This window comes from Vanacampus margaritifer, chromosome 4 (genome assembly GCF_051991255.1).
Source record: "Vanacampus margaritifer isolate UIUO_Vmar chromosome 4, RoL_Vmar_1.0, whole genome shotgun sequence".
Classification (NCBI taxonomy): Eukaryota; Metazoa; Chordata; class Actinopteri; order Syngnathiformes; family Syngnathidae; genus Vanacampus; species Vanacampus margaritifer.
In genome coordinates, this window is record NC_135435.1 from 29,998,763 (window position 1) to 30,017,838 (window position 19,076).

The following is a 19,076-nucleotide window of genomic DNA, read 5'->3' on the forward strand; positions in this document are numbered from 1 at the left end:
ATGGTGGAGGTTAAGGGGAAGCGGCTAGGAAATGCATTATGTCAATGAGATGTCCCCACAATGGTACAAAGACAAGTGTGCGTGTGTGTGTGTGTTACCTTGTCCTCCAGCAGAGAGGTGGTGGACAAGTCTTGTCTACTTCCAGACAGCTGAGGACAACCAAAAGCATCAAATGAATATCAATATTTGTATGAAAATAAAGTGAGAAAGTTAAATCTTTTCAGTGTAAAAAATACATTTTCGTAGGATACACAAGGTCTTCATGTAGTCAAATTGTGTCTTTGGGTTCACAATGTGTGATCTGCGACTTGCTGTCTGTGTCAGCTATTCTCGTAAATTGACAACTTTTTTCTTGTCATTGTATAACTTTTAAATGTAAATATTTTCTCATGAAATTATACCTTTTCTTGTAAACTTTTTTTTTCTATATATTTTGGCAGTTTTTTCTATAGTGATATTGCATTTTCAAATCAAATCGACATTTTTTAAAATTCATATACAGTATACCTATTTGATTTTGTCATATAAAAAACTTATTTCTTGCATGATTATCCTAATAACACAGCAACTGCTCTTGTATACAGTTTTCATTGCGACTTCATTCTTGTGAAATTATTGGCAAAAGAAGAACACTGAATTGTTAACTTATGTTGACTCCATCAAATAAAAAAAGAACATTGAAATGGACAAAAGTGCTTACTTCCTATACTTGAAAGTGTTGATGTTGCATATTGCGATTTTGGGACTGGCTGACATCCTGTTTCCAAGTTGGTTCATTTCAAATGGGTTGATTTATTTTAACCACACTAACTACGCAGTGGTTGGTTCACATTTTACCCTGTTAACAGATGGAGAACTGAGACTCCGCCGGTTGCTCCTTCCTCTTGCAGCGAGCTGCTCCTTCACCGTCACCTCCTTGAGCACACAAACACATCGATGTGATATCGCCTGCTTCTGCAGAAATCCCACTTCTATGCCAACCCAAACATTTGTATGCAAATCAAAAACAATCAGATGAGAAGTAGCAAGTATGGCGTGAGAGTGCCTTCTTGTCAGCTATCTAGTTAACCATGGAACTCACAATATTGCTAAGCAATGACTCCCCTCTGCTGCAATTTAAGAGGGATTAATTGGAAATGCAGTCGGACTGAATTTGAGGTCTGAGAGGGGACGGCTCGTTAGTTGAAGCACGTGGCATCCACCAAAACAAGCATTCAAGATTTACAGCAGCAAAAGGAGCAAGAATCGATCAGGATTCAGTTTGGCCACAATGTGAAGCGGAATTCTCTTAAAAGTAAACCATTTTAAACAACAAAAAAAAAAAGGAAAAAAACTTTCCAGAGTTAGGAGCTGAAGTTTCAAATCCGACTTGAACTCGTTCACTGCCGTCTTGGTCTCGGCTTTTGTCAAATAAATGTCTGACAAAAACACGACTTATGTTTGTTCTTTTCTTCTTCATGATGCATTTTTGGACTGGCACGACTTATTCTCTGGAGCGATTCTGAAAATACGACCGGTCCAGCCAGTGTGTACCTGTCTGAGTCGGTCAAGGGTGAGGATGTTCTCGAGACTGAGGACGCTGCGCAGGTACTTCTCGATGGCGGCTTCGTCGTCCACCGACTCGCTGCTGTTAGCGCTGGCGGCGAGACGAGCCAGCATCTCCCTGTCCTCCGATCCAGGAGCATCCTGATGATAGGGGTGAGACCACATTGAATAATTTCCCCTCAAAATCCAGAGCGTCCGAGGGCCGTCGCTTGGAGATCAGCTAAATGATCTGGAATACATGATTAGGTGTCGTATCATTCACATAAAGCAAGTACACGCCTACATGAGAGCAGTGTGCAAATAAAACAATTACATCGTATGAATTGTTCTTTTTAAAAAATATATATTTTCTTTTTTTACATATTTTAAAACAAAAACTAATAACGGAATTAAGTTGTATTTTAATCTCAATTAACTCATTCACTCGCAGCCATTTTCACTGAAGCAACCCTCTTCGCTCCCGGCTGTTTTACTGGATTTTGACTGATTTTGCAAGGCCCACAGAATATTGTGATCTGTTGCTATAAAAACATTGAACCTACAAAAAGAAAGATTAGATTCTCTTCTTGGATCAGAAAAAAATAATATTTCTATCTGTTTCTGTTTTGCAGCAATTAGCATTAGAATATAGCTAAGTTTCATCATCACAAATCTGTATAGAACTGTGGGCAAATGAGCTTTTTCAACATGGCCCTGGTTGATCTCTTTTACTCTGCTGACATCTGCTGGCCGTTTTTGTAATGACTACCATGTATTCAACCGTTCTCTGCAGTTGAGCAGCTGCATCAAAGCATTCTGTATGCTGTAGCATAAAAAAAACATCAAAAACGTATAAGTACATTTTTGGGATACTTAAACATTTAACTTAACATTTGACTTTAGTTTCATATGTTCATAAACTTTGTAAAAAAAAAAAAATGATTTGGAACGTCATAGTGACATAATTATTTTCTGGAAAATTGGCAACTTTTATGCTTTTTTTCCCCCACTGGTGAACCCAAAAAGTTTGCTTTCCCGTTGCCTGGCCTTACTTACCCCTGGGATGTTGGAGACCACCTCAAAGGTGACGCCGCATCCCGGGATGGTGCTGCGCGCGGACATCCTCCTGAGGAAGTTGTGGGCGAATCCTTGGCGTCCGGGATTGACGTTGACGCAGATCCTCTTCCTCAGCACCAGCTGCATGTCGGCCGGGTGGCTGAGCTGCACCACCACGCGCACGGTCAGATACACCCGGCTGTCGGGCCAAGCTCCGCCGCGGCTCAGCTGCGGGCACTCGTGGACGGTGGAGTCCCACGACGCCTCCGCCTTCACCTGGGAGCCGAAACAAAGTGCGATGAAGAGCGGACTGGGGTGAAAATGAGTCAAGATGCTGGTCGCCTTTACCTCGCCGTCGTAGTGCTTGACAATCTGCAGGTCGAAGAAGTCATCCTCGTCTTCACCGCTCAGCGTGGCGTCCCAGCCTCCTGCGTCGGGAACCTCGAACTGGTCCTGGGAACTCAGATCGTCAGCTGGAGGCACAAAGATGAAATATGTAAATCGAAAATCTTGAATATCAACAACCTGTTCATGACACTGCATTAAACTTTGTCAAGGTACTGAATACACCAACGACAAATATGGGAGACAGCAGATAAAAGAGTCATTGATGATCAATAATAATGATTTAATAGCTTCTTGTAGGGCAGGGGTGGGCAAACTCTGTCCTCGAGGACCAGACTCCTGCAGGTTTTGGAGGTTTGCCTTCTCCAGCAGAGCTGATACATGATTAGCTCATCAGCAAGCTAATAACGATTGATCCTGTTGATTGGAATCAGCTTGTGTTAGAAGAGGGGAAACCTCCAAAACCTGCAGGACTCCGGCCCCCGAGGACCGAGTTTACCCACCTCTGTTGTAGCGGTACCTAATTTTGTGGGCTGTGAGCATATGGCTGAAAATAATGATTTCATCTAACAGCAAACATATGACATACGCTTGAGGTTGAGGAAGAGGACTGGAATGTGAGTCTCCATGCCAGGAAGTGGAACCCTACGCACAAACACAAACGTCAACGTCAGCATTCATCGACTCATTACACTTCAGCAAAATACCCGCTTTCCATTGGTGCAAATTCCAGCGTTTGAGTCCGCTAATACTCTCTTAATGACTGCTTTAAATCAAAAGGTCTGCGTTTGTGTTTAATTCAGGGATACTGAGACTATTTCATGCATCCTTCTATGAAAGATAATTTCATGTTGATCAAAGGGGTGACCATGGCTTATTTTTGCTCCCCTCATGCGCAACTAAAATAAGTTTCGAGAGTCGTGTTAGAGATTTTTTTTTTCTCTCTAAGTACCCAGAAAGTGCTACAATGTAACTTTTAGCGATTGATTTGGGGATCATCAAACTTGGACGTCATGCTGTGCTTACATTAAGTGGCATCGGCACAAAACGTGGCCATTTGGCTTCTTCCAGCTCTCTAGATTAACCGTTTCTAATCGGTTGGTCAATGAACAAGCTTTGGGCAAAATCCACTTCAAAACAAATTGCTGACTTCCTGTTGAATTTCAGCCATGAGTCCTTTAGACTTTTTGTGTGTCCTGGTATGAGAGACATGCCCATCCATTTTTCTATCTTTCCAAGGGGTGCTCCTGAGTGGCTTTCCGGGGTGGTTGTATTCAGGACCTCTAAATTACAGGTATTTTCACCAAGATAGATGCGCATATTTATCTGTGAATTTGTATTGGGCATGTTAATTTTTACACCTGTTTCTACTGTTGACACACACCAAAAAAAATAAAAAATTACCATTCCGCAGGTGCTCCGGGAATACCACTGCCTGCAGAGGGCACCATAACGGCATTCCGCTCTTCCGTCAGTGTCAAGCGCCATTCCAGCAGCTGAGCCTCCCTCTCCATGTCGTCCTCTGTCTTTTCTACAGAGACACACGACGACTAACATGTCAAATACACACTTGACGTTAAGTCTCGTGTGCTGCTGTTGTCTTACCTGCTTTGCTGACCAGACTCTGCAAGTGCTGATCCAAGTACTCCTGCCTCTTGGTGAGCGCCGCCAACCACTGACGTCGCAAACGTTCCAGGTCTCTCTCCTGTGCAAGAAAATGGACGTTATTCTAAACAATTCTCGGGGCGGTGTCATTTCCTCACATTCTATTGCGGTCCCTATAACCGTTTTCCACCTGGTAACTGTCCATCTCGTCTCCCTCGGTGCTGATGGTGCTTGTGATCTCCACGCAGCCCACCGACACAGCCAGCACGATCTCCGATATGAGCGGCATGGTGCCCGAGTCCTGAACGGAGCGCACGTCCACCTGGATTCTCCTCGCCTGACCCTGGGGGAATAAGAAGCCAGGGAAGGACAAGCTTACTTTGGGACTGCTTTTGTAGGGTGACAACGGGGAGACGTTTCATCGTACTTGTCGAAGCTGAAAGATTCCGCCGGTGTTGACGTCTCGGGCGGGAATGACTTCAACTGGGACAAAGTCTCCGTTCTCATTGATCTCCAGGATTTGGATCCAGAGTTCCAGCCGGCGCATTACCTCACTCCACCTGCGGGGCAAAAACAAACACCTCCGGGTGGTCACATACAGCACAAAAGTGGAATAAACACTAAAAAAGTTAGGGAGTCACTATTGGGCTTTTGTGTGACATCAAATGTAGTACAACCTTTACAGGTGAATTTAAGAGGAAGAACTTTCACTAGGAGCACAGTGGTCCTTTTACGGAAGAGGATTAGGACCAGTAAAGAGGAAAAAAAAGGGTCGGCAGCATTCTCACTTTATTCTCAAAATTCTGACTTTAAAGTGAAAATTCTGACTTTAATCTCAGAAGTCTGACTTTGTGATGTAGAGCTATGAATTGTGGGAGGAAGTCAGAAAGTCAGAATGCTGAGAATAAAGTCAGAATCCTGCCAACCTTTTTTCTCTCTTTACTGGCCCTAATCCTCTTCTGTATCCTTTGGACATTTTAGAGGTTAGAGGTGGAAATAAAAAGATTAAAGGCATGCAAAGTACATCGACTTGCAAAGTACATTTCCACCCAATTTCATAGTTACTGATGAACACTTCAAACGATAATTGCAGAGACCGTTGTAACTGTGTCAATGTTTTGACATTTGTTGCCTTAAGGTACCCAGTGTGACCCAAAGAGTCACCTTGAAATTAAAGTTTCTAACAAAATTATTAATTAATTAATTAGTTTTCGTAAGACTTAATGAAACTTGAAATGGCCCCTAAAAGGAAAAATCTTCACCTGTCTCGAAGTGTGCGCGTCTTCGCCTGAATGATGCTGAGGTCCCACAGGGCCGGGTTCCTGCCCGTGTCAGCCTGCCTGTGTCCGAACACCTCGATGGCCACGGCGCCTTCAGTCAGGTATTCGATGAAATCCTCCGACACGGACACGGCCAGCTCCTTGCAGCTGTCGAACACCACCATGCAGTGCGGGTCCTTGGTGCTGGGCGACGACGACGAGGGGTCCACCTCAGGGGCCACGATGATGGGCTCAGGCTGGTCCCAGAAAGAGTACTGGCAGAAGACGAAGTTGGACAGGTACTGGGGGAGACCAGTGGCCTGCAGGATTTTAATCTGGACAAAACAAATGATTGCTGATGTTGATTGAGGAACATTATTGACAATCAGGCACCAGGCATTTGGCAGTTCTTACCATACAGACAAGTTTGCGGTCCTGAATTTCTGAATCTGGGTTGCTGTCAGGATCGTCTCCTCCGGCGATGTTGTCCTCCAGAGCACCCCCAACCCTCACCACCTCAACGTGGAGACGCCCAGCCACCTGACAATGACAACAAAAAACAATGACCCTTTCTGAAAATGTCAGTCTTGGAATGACATATGCATTTTTCTCAGAATTTTCAACATTTGCCAGATGTATATTTTTGTTGATATACTGCAAGGATCAGTTGATTTGACACTAATATTTTTTTGTTTAGTGATGCTCTGTGAATTAGATTTAATGTGACAAAGGCTTTGATCCTAAGATCAGCCATGTTTTCATGTAATTTGACACCCTGGGAGCCCATTGAAAAGAAACAATGCTGCCATCTGCTGGCCATAGTTAGTGGGTGTTTTGGGATTTTACAACCCTAATGACAAGGCAGTGCTGCACACACATTGCACTGCCCATTGAGTAAAAAACACCCAATAGTAAACCACAATTAACGTTTTTTGGCGGCATTAATTTGGATTTTAGTATACGTTATTAAACGTTTTTGGCGGTAAAAAGAGTTAACTTCATTGAGTTCTTACCTCTCCTTTCTGGTTGATGATGGGCACGGCGTACTGCAGCTTGACGTCATAGAAAAGACAGGATAGGAAGACGTTGGCCACGCCGATCAGGCTGTGGTTCTCTTGCTCATCAAAGAAAGGATCGGCCCGCCGGAAGTATGAGCGCATCCCCTGGATGGACGGAGGAAGAGATCGTGAAAACAACGTTAACCTCCAGGGTTCTGCTTGTCAAAGCTTTCACTGCTAAATTACCGGATTGTCGTTGTCGTGCTGGTGGTAGTCCTGCCACTCCTGGTAGAGCTCCCTCATGTCCACCAGGCGGTTCTCAGTCTTCTCCAAGCTCCAGATTTGCTTGCCGCGGCAGCGGCGTCGCACCTGAATGGCGGGTTCGCTGAGCACAGCATCCCTCTGCACACGCATATACACAGCAATGAGGGGATGTGACGCAAAGGCTCGGAATGAACGATTATATTTATTAATTGTAGTTTATTTGTCAGGACGGTTTTTATTTCTGTAGTTCATAGCACATCCCCTGATGTAATATGGCTGCGAAAGAGAGAGGAACTAGTTTGCAATCTTAATTTTGCAACTTTTCTGACCCTTCTTATTTCTCAATAAAGTGACTAGCCAGTTTGAGCTTTCTACAGTTTTCCATTCAACAAGAATGGATCCCGGTGAGAAGCACAAGTGTGGTTGAGTTTGAGGTTCGAGACCTTGCGGTTGGCGTTTAGGTTGTCTGAAGGGATCTGTAGGGTGACTCGGTACTCTGTGTGGCGTTCCAGCTCATCGGCGATGAAGCAGGCCTCTTGCGCCAGGAGGTTGGCTCTCACTATTTGCTCCCGCAGCCGCCTCAAGCTCCTCACCAGCACAGCCTCCCTGAAGGAGAACATTTGGAGCACAGGCAAAACGAGGCATTCATAAGCCACAGTACCACTGTAGTCCGTGATAGAAACACAAGCCCGATAAGGATTTACCAATTGTGATATGTCCTGATCAAACCAAACTGAACTGAAGGTCATACTCTCATTTGATGTCGAACCTTCACCTACCTGTCTTCACTCCACTGTCTCAATCTGCTCTGAGCGCTGCTAGAGTGGCTCATGCCTCCCATGCTAAGCCTCTCCATGCTGCGGTAGTGAGATTGCTGGCCGGTGCCGGGCTGGCCAAATGCGGGCGGTCCCGGGTTGCCTGCGGACAAGCGGTCCGGATTTAGCTTGCGGCGTAGATGCTGTAGCTCCTGCTCGTACATCTGCCTCTGGCGCTCCAGGGCCGAGCGCTTCTCCTCTTCGTGCTGCCTCTCCAGCGACTGCAGGACGCTCTGCATGGGGTCTGACGGGACAAAATCATGTGAAGGTGGGTTGCGCCATTTTTACTTTTACGTTGAAAAACGCAGTGGCAGGCACAACAACAACACTATACAATATGCATGCAACTGTGCTACTGTGCTACATACATCACATTGGTCTATCCTAAAAATGTAATGACAAGTCACTGAAGGTTAAATTTACATCGCAAAACAAAAAGACTGAAATTTGATTGAACAAAAAAATGCAACTTCCACATACACGTACTAGAAAAAGCGGAGCCAAGACAAATACTACAATGAAGATAATAGATTTTTAGAAATAAATTCATACACTACAACTCATTTGCTCCCAAATACGTATAAATACGTCTTATTTTAAATATTTCCATGCTCCCAAAGACGTATTAATACATTTTTGTTAAATGTTTTTTTTGGTTTGTTTTTCATACAGAAGGCTTTGATGCAGCCTCTGAACTGAAGAGGGACGCATGAAGAATGGTAGTTATTACAAAAAACGGCCAGCAGGTGGCAGCAGAGTATAAGAGATCAACCTGGGCCATGTTGTATCAAGCTCTTTTCCCCACTGTTTTAAACAGATTTGTGAATAATGATGAATATTAGCTATAGTCTAATGCTAATTGCTGCAAAATGGAAACAGATAGAAATATACTTTTTTCTGATGAAAGAAGAGACTCTAATCCTTCTTTTGGTAGGTTCAATACTTTTATAGCAATAGAATACAATATTCTGTGGGCTTTGCAAAATCAGTCAAAATCCAGTAAAACAGCCGGGAGCGAAGAGGGTTGCTTCAGTGAAAATGGCTGGCAGTGAATGAGTTAAGAAAAATATTACAATTTAGGATGTGAATGTAGGTCAGTGCATCCAAATGTGTTTACGTCAGCGGAGAAGGCCTTACTGGCCTTGACCAACCACCACTAGAGAAAACGGACCTGCTTACCATTGTTCCCCAGAGCCTTCATCATGACTTCGGTCTGAGCGAACTCGTAGGAGAAGCTGACCTCGCTGGATACTTCGCTGGCAGAGTCACCGTCTGCATCAAGCTGCTCGCTGCTTCCGCTCTTCTTCATTACGCTGCCATCGCCCTCCTCGTTTTCCGTGGTTCGAATGCGCCGCTTGGGAAGGTTAATCCTGCAGGGGAAAAGGGTGTATGGCTTTAGCTTTCGATGCATACACCTCCCAGACACACACATACAAACTAGAAGGGGACTAGTTACCTAAAGAAATGGTTGTTTCCCCAGAGGATTCGGTCGCCATGGTGAAGCTGTAGTGCACAGGTGGCCGGAGAGCCATTTACACACGTCCTGTAATGTTTCATTTTAGATATAAAAATTTAAATGAAGTTGACATGATAATTCAGAGGTATAGCCATTATTAAATAGGGAAAATAATTGTCAACGGGGCCAGGGGCATAACATGGAGGGTCGGCTCATCTAAGTCCACGGGGGGGGCAATAAGCCCAGGCAAACTAAATGTTGTAGTGCTTGTATTATTTATGTACCATCGTTTACCACCGTGTTGACGATCATGGAGTCATTTATGGGCATCTGCACATGCAGGTTGTTTCATGCATCTAAATGCATCTCATATTGTATAGAAAAGTATTGTAAAGAAAGAAAACACAGCAATATGGGTGGAATATGTGTCACTTGAAATGTACGTGGAAATAGACAGTCCAAAAAATATTATAAAGTCATTAAGAGGAACTGAGTACAAGTCAACCTAAGAACATTTATAGTGTACTGTAAATTGTGTTCATTATCTTTACCGAGCGTTGGGGTACGGGGTGAGCATGACGGCAGGGTCAGCGGTGATGTCGATAACGCAGTGCTCGGCCTGGATGCCCATCCCGCACAGCTGAATGTCCTGGGAGTCTGCCGAGCCCACTTGGGTGTGGTCCTCCTGAAGGCCAACAGTCAAGACGAGCAGAATGCGTTTGCAAAACGCTACATAATGTCTCCACGTAACAGAAGATCATCTTTAATCTCCAGATTTCATTTATGTAAAATATTTAAGTGCTTGTGTAGCTGCTGCTTCGGTTAGTAAAGTAGCTCACCTTTTATGCCGATGAATTAGGATAATTATTGTTACTGATAGGAAAACGAGAGGCGTTTTTTGGGCTAGTGGATTTAGCACCTGACGACAAAGAAGTGCATGGCGCCTATTAATCTTCCTGTTGTGATGAGATTAAATTGAAAAGTTTAAAACAGTGTTTACAAATGTAAAAAAAAAAAAAAAAATAATAATCATTTTTATTCCTCCTTTTTTATATACATACAAAAGCCCACAGTGCACATCTCGTAAGTCACGATTTGGCAAATTTCATATTTGAAAAATCTCTACTTTTGGTCAGTCTGCACACGTGGGTTTCATTTTTACGAATTATTGACCAATCTGAAGTGTTGAAAATGTCTTGGTCTCTTTGATGATGCAATGTTAATGGTTTAAAAAACATGTAATTTTCAGGGGCTCCTAAAAAGTGACAATTTTGGGGTACAAGCTTTTGGCCCGACGTCAGCAACATACAAGCGCACTCACACACACACAGGCTCATATTTTGCACACCCTGTTTAAATTTAACTCTTTGACTGCCAAAAACGTTAAATAACGTTTAGTAAAATCCTATGGAGGACTGCCAAAGACGTTAAAAGACGTTTGTTTCAAAACAGAGGTGAAACAAACCATTTTCTATTGTTGATTACTCAAAAACGGAATAAGGTAGAAACAAACTTTTTTTTCTGATGAAAGATGAGAGTCCAATCTTTCATTTGGTAGTATGTGTGTTTCCATAGTCCAAACACATAATTTTCTGTGGACCTTGAAAGATCAGTCAAAAGATCAGTCAAAATGCTTAAATCGGCTGGCACCCACGGCATCCCTTTTCTGAAAACGTCTGGCAGTCAAAGAGTTAAAATGAAGTGAATATGCAGCTTGTAAGGTTGTTTAATTTAAAATGTAATACATAGATTTGTGGTGCCAATGCTTAATGAAGTCCACTGAATTAATTCATTGCTTCATGTGTGTGTACCTTTAAATAGTACACCAGCAGTTCGTTAAGTGCTGGGTCTGCATTCAGGTTGACGAGGAAGCTCTTATCGTCGCCCACTTTTATGCCCGACGACTGGAGGGAAATTCCAAGACTTTCCAACTGCTTCTGACGTGCCTACAAGACAACATAATGTGGGTTAAAATACATCTTTGAAAACTAGTTTTAGGATTCAAATGTGATTATCACTCTTCCACGTTGCTGCCAACTTTTCTATAATATTGAATTCATAAACTTTGTTGTCGCGGTCACCTGTGCAACCTCCTCGGTTTTGCGAAGTTTATCCTCCCACGTGACGGTCATTTCGTGAATCAACTTCTCAGACTCTTCCAGGCGCTCCTTGAGCTCCGGAGCTTTCAAAGACTGCACGGAACAGAAAGAAAGGAGGAGGTCAAGATGTGGTCAGGATGTTGAGGATTACTTGAAAGGAATCTCACCTCGGCTTGCGTGAGCTGCACTCGCAGCTTCTCCACCTCCTCGCGCAGCTCCCGGATGATGCGAGCGTTGGGGTCCTCGTTGACGACGGCGTGGTTGACGATGCTCTTGGCCCGGTCGGCGTAGCGCAGCGTGGATAGCGTCTCCTCGTAATTGTCGGCCGCCGGGCTCACTGTGGCCACCATCGCCGTGCGGCTGTTCCCGCCGAGACAGTCCTTCAAGAGCGGAGATGACGAGAGCGTCAAAAGAATCAGAGCGAGAGGAGGATGGCAAGTGCACGTTTGTACCTTCAGCAGCCATGTCAGAACAGAGTCTCGGTAAGGAACAAACTTGGTCTTGTTTTTGGCAGTTCCTTGCTCTGCCAGAGCGGAGATCACCAGGCCGAGTGTAGTCAGCGACCTGGCAGGCACACAAACACAGTCCCGCTTTTCATTAGCTTTGAAAAGAAAACAATAAACTAAATGCTTTGTGTTTAGGAAGAAAATAAAAACTTTTGATGTTACTAGGATTGCAAAGTGGTGGAAAACTTACAGTACATTTCTATGGCAAGTTAAAATAGGGAATTTTGGAAGTATTCAAAATAGCAACTGGTTACTGAAGAGATGCTGGTCTGCTTACCAGCTACTGTTGAGGTGCCCTTGGGCAGGGCGTTGTCCCCAAACAGGGTGGCGAATATGTCATTAAATTAGCAGCCTGTCAAACAAGCTCTTTTTTGAACTGATTTTAGAAGCAGTTTTTTAAACTACAGGGTTGGTCTTTGTTGATAAATTGGATTCCAAATAATATCAATTTAAATCATAAAAATGATTCAATCGAAGAAATCTATTGATCTTTTTTTTTATTAGATGTTTGCGGGGACAACCTGTGTTTGCCTAATGGCCTTCCCTTTATGAGGCAGAATATTGTTTGCCTCACCTCTTGCTTTTATCTTTTGTAATGTGATCAGCAAAACGTCATATGCAGCAATTAGTAGCCCGACTATGGAAAAGTAAAGTGCATATTAAAAAAAATTAAATAAATATCGACAAACCGGTAAATCTTTTACTGTAGTATAGTATTTTGACCAAGAGATGGGGGTGTTTCTCTGTGCTATGATGACGAACTACTAACTAACTACGATTATTTGGTGGTCGGGAGGAACGAACTAGGAGAGGCAATACACAAATTTAGCAATTTTGAAAAGCACAGCCCAAATAACTCAAATTGGAATAAATTTTATTTAATCTTTATTATTTATTTTTTTTACTATTCATGATGCAGATGAGGCTCTGCTGTTCCTGCCTCCCCTGACTGCACATCCCTGATTGAAAGGGAACATATTCAAGCATAAATAAACATTTCGGTTATGCTAAAGTTCTGAGATGAAAGTCGTCATAATATGTAAAACATGCTGGAAAATCTGATGACGTGCGTGTGTATGTGTGTGTGTGTGCGTCTGATTCATACTTGTTGATGTTGCTTCCCTCCTTGAGACGCTCTCCAGCTGCTCCGGTTTTCGCAGCTCGTTCGCTTCCAGCCAAGTCCACAAGACTCAGCCGACTCACTTTCTCACCGCTTGTCTGTGAGAGTGAGCGAGAGAAGAAAGAGAGGAAAAAGTCACATGATTTGTGGCTCATTTGGCTAAATTAAAACACAATTTGTTTCAAGGCCGCGTGAGGACTGTTGATGATGCGGCTCGACAATACAAAAGGCTGTTGTGATTCTGACCGATCTCTGATGTTTGTTACACAGCAGAGGACGACTCGGGCAAATTTTGCATGAGAGCTAATGGGAATCTTCAGTTTTTTTGTTCGACAAAGTGACTAATCCTCACGTTGAAGCTTACTGAAAACAAAGACTGGAGTCCACTGCAGGTCCAAGCGCTCGATTCTAACTGACTGCCTACAGTGACACCTTGACTTACAAGTTAAATTCCTTCTGTGAGCCATCTTATAACTTAATTTATTTATACATCCAATTTTGCCAATTGAAATGAATCTTAAATCTGGTCTATGACTTTGCTTTGGTTAAAATTTACAGTTAATGTTTTGTATTTTTTTTTTAAATGTATATTATGTATATTTCTGTTTGGGCAGACGCATCATCAATCTGCATAGTTTGATGAATCGGGCTGTACAGACGCTCCCCTACTTACGAACATTCCAGTTACGAACAACGGTACATACGAACATGTCTGCGCGCATGTCAAAAAATGTTCGGAAAGAGATGCTGTAAGTTCGATTTTGTATTGCGCACCTTTTTCCGAGTACTGTAGTGTTTCTTTCCGCCGCTAATACCGACGCTTGGCGCTGTGAGAGCTCACCCAGCATTGGAGGCTCAGCAACGTGTCGAGGAGGAGGAAGAAGAAGAAACGCCTGTCGCTCATAGATAAAGCCATCGCACTCTTCGAGCAGCAAGACCCAAATATTGAACGTTGCACAAAGGTTGCAAATCAATTGAATGATGCCATACAGTGCTACCGCATCATTTATGATGAAAAAAGAAGAAAACTGTGCAATCGTCGTTAGATCGCTTCTTTCGGCCAGTTTCTAGTAAATCCTCCAAGGAAGATACTCATCAACCCTCATCTTCTTCTCCTCGACCCTCAACTTCTTCCTACATTGAAGTTACGGAGGAGGAAGTAACTTTTGAAGCCCATTCCAGCGACGACGAAGAACCTCTCATGATATAAAATCCTCATCTTCCTCCTCCTCCTCTCCTTAAGCATCGAGTACATCTTCCAAAAATAAGTTAAACTTCATTTTATTTATCTTATTACGTACATGTACATACTGTGTGTGTCTCTCGCTCTCTCTCGCTAACATACGTAGTACAGTACTGTACGTATTCTCTTTAAACATAAATTATAATACAAAATATAGCACTGAAGCAACTTACGAACAAATTCACCTTACGAACGATCGCTCAGAACGTAACTCGTTCATAAGTTGGGGAGCGTCTGTACACAATTACGCCCAAACTACTATTTTTAGAACGGCGCACTTTCAGTTGAGTTTTGGACAACAAACGGAGCAGTACACAGGCAGGCGACTGGGCCAAGTGTATTCTGAACTGACTCGCTATTTCACCATAAATATCCTTAACAGACGTATTATGGTTACAACAAACCTCTGCTGCTTTGGTGTCTGCTGCTATGTGACTGCCGATGTTGCGACCGTCTTCGAATGAAGGGAGTTTTCCGGAGCTCAGGAGGAATGTCTACGCTGGCTTCAAGCATGTAAACGGCAGGGATTTACGTGAAAAATGTCACCAAGGACACCTATATGTGCTCTCTACAAGCTGGCATTGACGGGGTTTGGCTGATCCGCACATTTACACTGCACTCGCATTGAGTCACATCCGTATAGCAATATTTGGAAGAGGCCTAAATCAGTTTTCATTTCTTTCTTTTTTTCTTGATTTACATCGCCCCAAAAAAATTTTTTGCTTGATGACAAACATAAGAATGCAGAGGACTGAGGAAAACAGAGGCCTAGGAAACGCTCGTCAATTATTAACGTAATGTGCCAGTAGCTGCTTTGTGACCGTCAATGAAAGCGAGGAGTAAAATTAGTGAGGCCCGAGGCTCCAAGCTTAAGATCTTCACGTTCAACTGCACAAGTCCAATGTGACAAAATGAATTCCAACCAGTCTAGTACAAGAAAATATCTCCTTTCAAAAAAAGAGATAAGGCATATAGAAACAGGAGCTTTGATATATTGCGGCTTTGCGTGTCTTGGTCAAGCTTTTTTCACAGATTTTTGTGCTAAACTTCTGTATGTGTTATAATATGATTACAAAGTCTTTAAAAAGTGTACACGCTAAAGATTGTTTAGTATTGCAGACCAGGCACATAAAGACGAAGAGGCGGCAGCTTTGCTAAATGGCAACATGGTCAACAAGACTTACCCCAGATTGCACGTCAGTCAGGGTGTGCGTGAGGATGATGTTGAAGACGGCATGTGATCGACTGCTCTCCTCGTTCATGTTGGTGGCAGCAACGGTGCGAGACTTATTGCCCTCTGACATCAGCACCTCAATGTCCTGTCAATGATTGAATTGCTTCTTAGTTCTAGAGTTTTTCACACTACACCGCCGCACATATATTTACTCATGCTTGGAATAATTGTTGAGTGTTGAGGCGATTCTTTTGCCGAAAAATGATTAAAACTGTTGGCAGCAATGATTGTGCCTTTGCGGCTCAATTCTCACGGCTAATCCTTAATGATCATTAAATATTGACATAACGGCAATAATAAACAATTCAAAGAAACATAGCGTAAGCTGACCTTGTAGTTAGCCACAGCTAGCCGAGATAGGCCATCCACGTACGGACCCAACACTTTATGTTCTCTCACTCTCAGCGTTTGTCTGCCCCTGCAGCCAAAACAAGAATGGTGAACAATGAAAACTTTCCGTCTTGCGTCAAGATCCTCGCGGTTCTGACCACACAACCGCAAGCCGGTGTGTGATCTCTGACCCTCATTCAGACTGAGAACTTCATCACTGGCAAAGCACATATGGTTGTCAGATGGTCTGCTCTTCTTCCACCCAAACAAGCATAGAGTTTAAAGGTCAATCCAAGTCAAAGGTTAGGTCATCAGCAGCAGGCCAGTGGTGCTGATTTAGCGTTGGACATGATCTGAACTCCACCGGGCACGACCTCGAAAACCGGTGACCACACACGGCAGCTGGCCTTACACAACATCTATCACTTTCTTAACATCACATGTTCAGCGGTTTTCCAACAGGGGAGATGTTGAATTACGTGGAAATCACAAGTGCAGACTTCTTACAGTGGGACTCGTGATAAAACCCCCTCCTGTCGTCGACTGAAATTGACGTCAGACTGCCCCGGACCGCGCACTGCAAAGGTCACGTGACCAATCCCGGAAATCAGGTGAGCCGCGATGTGCTGGGCACTTCAATGTCAATTTCAGTCAAAAGCAGGGGGGCGGTGCTCCATAAAATGTCAGCCATCAGAAAACGGGTAGAATAAAAAATATTCAAAAGAAAATCTTACACTTGAACTAAAATTAAATAACAAAATATTAGCTGGCGGTAATTTTTTTTAATTCAACTTCAACAAATCATTTCTTCCCCATGCCATTTAATTATGATCATCCAACTGTGAAGTTTCAAGAAGTACATTCTCCTGTTGTCAGCTAGATCAAACATGGGAGGATTTTTAACAGCATTGAGGTCAAGGACGTACCCTTTGGGGTCCAGCAGGTCGCGAACCTTTTCGTTGTAGATCTCCATGTAGGAGACCTCTACGGTGAACTTCTCCTGCTCACGCTGCTCCTTCTGCGTGCGTTCGAACAAAGCGCTACACAGGCGGGGGATGAGACCAGGTTGGTCCCCTGAGCCCATCATGGTGTAGGACTTTCCGGAACCTATGCATGCATAAATAAGAGGAGGAATGTCCCCTTCAATGAAAGGCTGGAAGAACAGCTTTCAAAAGTACGTGTATGTGATTGCATTACAGACAGCGAGACAACCAAAAAAATGCAGGTCCTTTCTAGTTTGCTTTAAACTCCACTTTAACTTGATTTATACAGCAAAAGATTATTTCAACCAACCAGCATTAGTTGACCGCTCCCCCCCCGTCTGCAGTTGAGTAACGTACCGGTTTGTCCATAGGCAAAGATGCAGGCATTGTAGCCAAGGAAGGCGTTATGAAGAAGACTTTCCCCAAGGCACTGAAACACCACCTCCTGACCTGGAGAGACATCCATGTTGAACTGTCACCTTTAGTCTTTTAAATATCAAGATTTATGACAATATGTGCCGAGTAGGGCTGAACGATGTATTGTTTTCTGATTTCTGAAAACGCAATCCAGTGACTGTTAAAGCTATGCTGCGGATTTTTTAAGCGCTCTTATCTCCACAAGTTCACCAATCAGAACGAACATGCTAATCGGAGACAGCAAAGCAAGCGAACCCGTCAGCACTGAGCTGGTTAAAAGAAAAAAAGCACATCCATGACCCACAGTTAGCTGTCCTCTCCTCTGAATCCAACACTTCCACAGTTTTCTCATTTAAATTAAAAAAAAAACCTTCCGTTACAATATTCACATTTACGTTTATATACCGTAACTGTGAAGGGATTTAATTTATAGCATAAAAAGTTTAGGACATTTTTCCTAAAATCGTTCAGCCCTAGCGCCGGAATGCTTTTGGCAAACTGACCGGCAAATTTCTCTTTGTCTGATTCGTCCATGGACCAGAAGCAGTAGTCGTAGGCAAAAACCTGGAAGCACACACAGGCAGATGTAAATGACTAAATGGTTGCTATGGTGTGAATGTACAATACAGAGCTAAGATGGTTTCCAATAGGAAGTCACTCCAACACAGCCGTGTCTTTGTTTGAGGCCAAGCGTGACTCACGAGCAGCAAATATGACCTCATGCTGACAATGTCAAAAAGTTGGCATTACCTTAGACTGATTCCTGGTGATGTTGCGCAGGGGGTCAAAGTGCATGTGGGAAAAGGGAGAGAAGACATTTTATGCAGATTAGACAGGGTACAATACTTATTTATAGCAAACAATCGCAATCATGTGCCTTTTGAAGATGAGAACAAAAATAGCTCGAGACACTCGGCAAACATTTAATTGGCCTTCGTGTGTGTGTGTGTGTGTGTGTGTGTGTGTGTGTGTGTGTGTGCGTATGCATTTGTTTACTTCCTGACTGCATGTCATGTGTCACAACAAAGTTTTATGCTACCTGCAGGGCAGTGTGGTAGGGTAGCAGTGGGGGCTGGAGGATTGTACATGGGTTGGAATAGCTGGAGGTAGTTTTTAATCAGACGGGCGGGAGGGGGAAAGGGGGCACAAAGGGGTTATTGGGTCGAGGTTATGATAAGAACTGAAAGTGACATTTAAAAGGGGGAAGATGCTGTGAATATACTATTAAAACATACTGTATATGTATAAACAGTAAGGTCAATTCCTTCGTTTTTGTTGTACTGCATACTGAAGACATTTTGGGCTCCAGTTCAAAAGATAAATAATTGTCTTCCATAACAGGTTAGAAAAAAATCTCTCAAGGTCCCATTCCAAGAATTGAACATGAAGTCAGCATGGCTCCAAGGTTTGCACTTTGACAAATTCCTAATCGCGAATTCCCCCAAATGAGCCCCAATCAGACCGTATCAAACTCATCTAATGCGGGCAAAGCATGACGCTAAGTTTGACGGCCGTTTTGAGCGTTGGCCACGAAAAAAGGGGCTCTGGCAGAGTTGCCGTAGATTTTACTTAGGTCAGTAGGCTTAATTCTTCATGCGATTTGCGTACCAACCACACAGACCCCAAACCATATAAGCAGCAGAAGAAGAAAAAATGATTGATCTTATGAAAACCTGACACCAAAACTCCAGATGGAAATTCCTCAGCAACCACAAGTATTTCTTTGTTGACGAGTCAAGGTTTAGACTTAAAAAACATGTGAAAATCATCTGTGCGTGCTTCTTAAACTACATCTCATTTGGCCCCCTGAAAATGAAGAACA

At 43.3% G+C, this 19,076-nt stretch overlaps 1 protein-coding gene across 2 annotated transcripts in view; it reads right to left on the reverse strand.

Annotated features, from left to right (window-relative positions):
* Positions 1-19,076, reverse strand: part of kif13ba (kinesin family member 13Ba) — a 38,842-nt gene that overhangs the window by 7,745 nt on the left and 12,021 nt on the right. For both annotated transcript variants that reach the window (XM_077563062.1, XM_077563061.1), the window contains exons 3-32: positions 18,005-18,017; positions 17,758-17,818; positions 17,195-17,287; positions 16,781-16,961; positions 15,855-15,942; positions 15,475-15,609; positions 13,033-13,145; positions 11,874-11,985; positions 11,589-11,801; positions 11,404-11,514; positions 11,134-11,268; positions 9,874-10,007; positions 9,323-9,409; positions 9,046-9,236; positions 7,831-8,110; positions 7,495-7,657; positions 7,034-7,189; positions 6,803-6,952; positions 6,204-6,329; positions 5,793-6,124; positions 4,958-5,090; positions 4,721-4,873; positions 4,531-4,630; positions 4,330-4,456; positions 3,515-3,570; positions 2,929-3,053; positions 2,581-2,856; positions 1,534-1,686; positions 838-915; positions 99-149 (exon numbers count right to left, since the gene is read on the reverse strand). In XM_077563062.1, the coding sequence (XP_077419188.1) occupies positions 99-149; positions 838-915; positions 1,534-1,686; positions 2,581-2,856; positions 2,929-3,053; positions 3,515-3,570; positions 4,330-4,456; positions 4,531-4,630; positions 4,721-4,873; positions 4,958-5,090; positions 5,793-6,124; positions 6,204-6,329; positions 6,803-6,952; positions 7,034-7,189; positions 7,495-7,657; positions 7,831-8,110; positions 9,046-9,236; positions 9,323-9,409; positions 9,874-10,007; positions 11,134-11,268; positions 11,404-11,514; positions 11,589-11,801; positions 11,874-11,985; positions 13,033-13,145; positions 15,475-15,609; positions 15,855-15,942; positions 16,781-16,961; positions 17,195-17,287; positions 17,758-17,818; positions 18,005-18,017 (4,126 nt within the window). The remainder of the gene's footprint in view (positions 1-98; positions 150-837; positions 916-1,533; positions 1,687-2,580; positions 2,857-2,928; positions 3,054-3,514; positions 3,571-4,329; positions 4,457-4,530; positions 4,631-4,720; positions 4,874-4,957; positions 5,091-5,792; positions 6,125-6,203; positions 6,330-6,802; positions 6,953-7,033; positions 7,190-7,494; positions 7,658-7,830; positions 8,111-9,045; positions 9,237-9,322; positions 9,410-9,873; positions 10,008-11,133; positions 11,269-11,403; positions 11,515-11,588; positions 11,802-11,873; positions 11,986-13,032; positions 13,146-15,474; positions 15,610-15,854; positions 15,943-16,780; positions 16,962-17,194; positions 17,288-17,757; positions 17,819-18,004; positions 18,018-19,076) is intronic.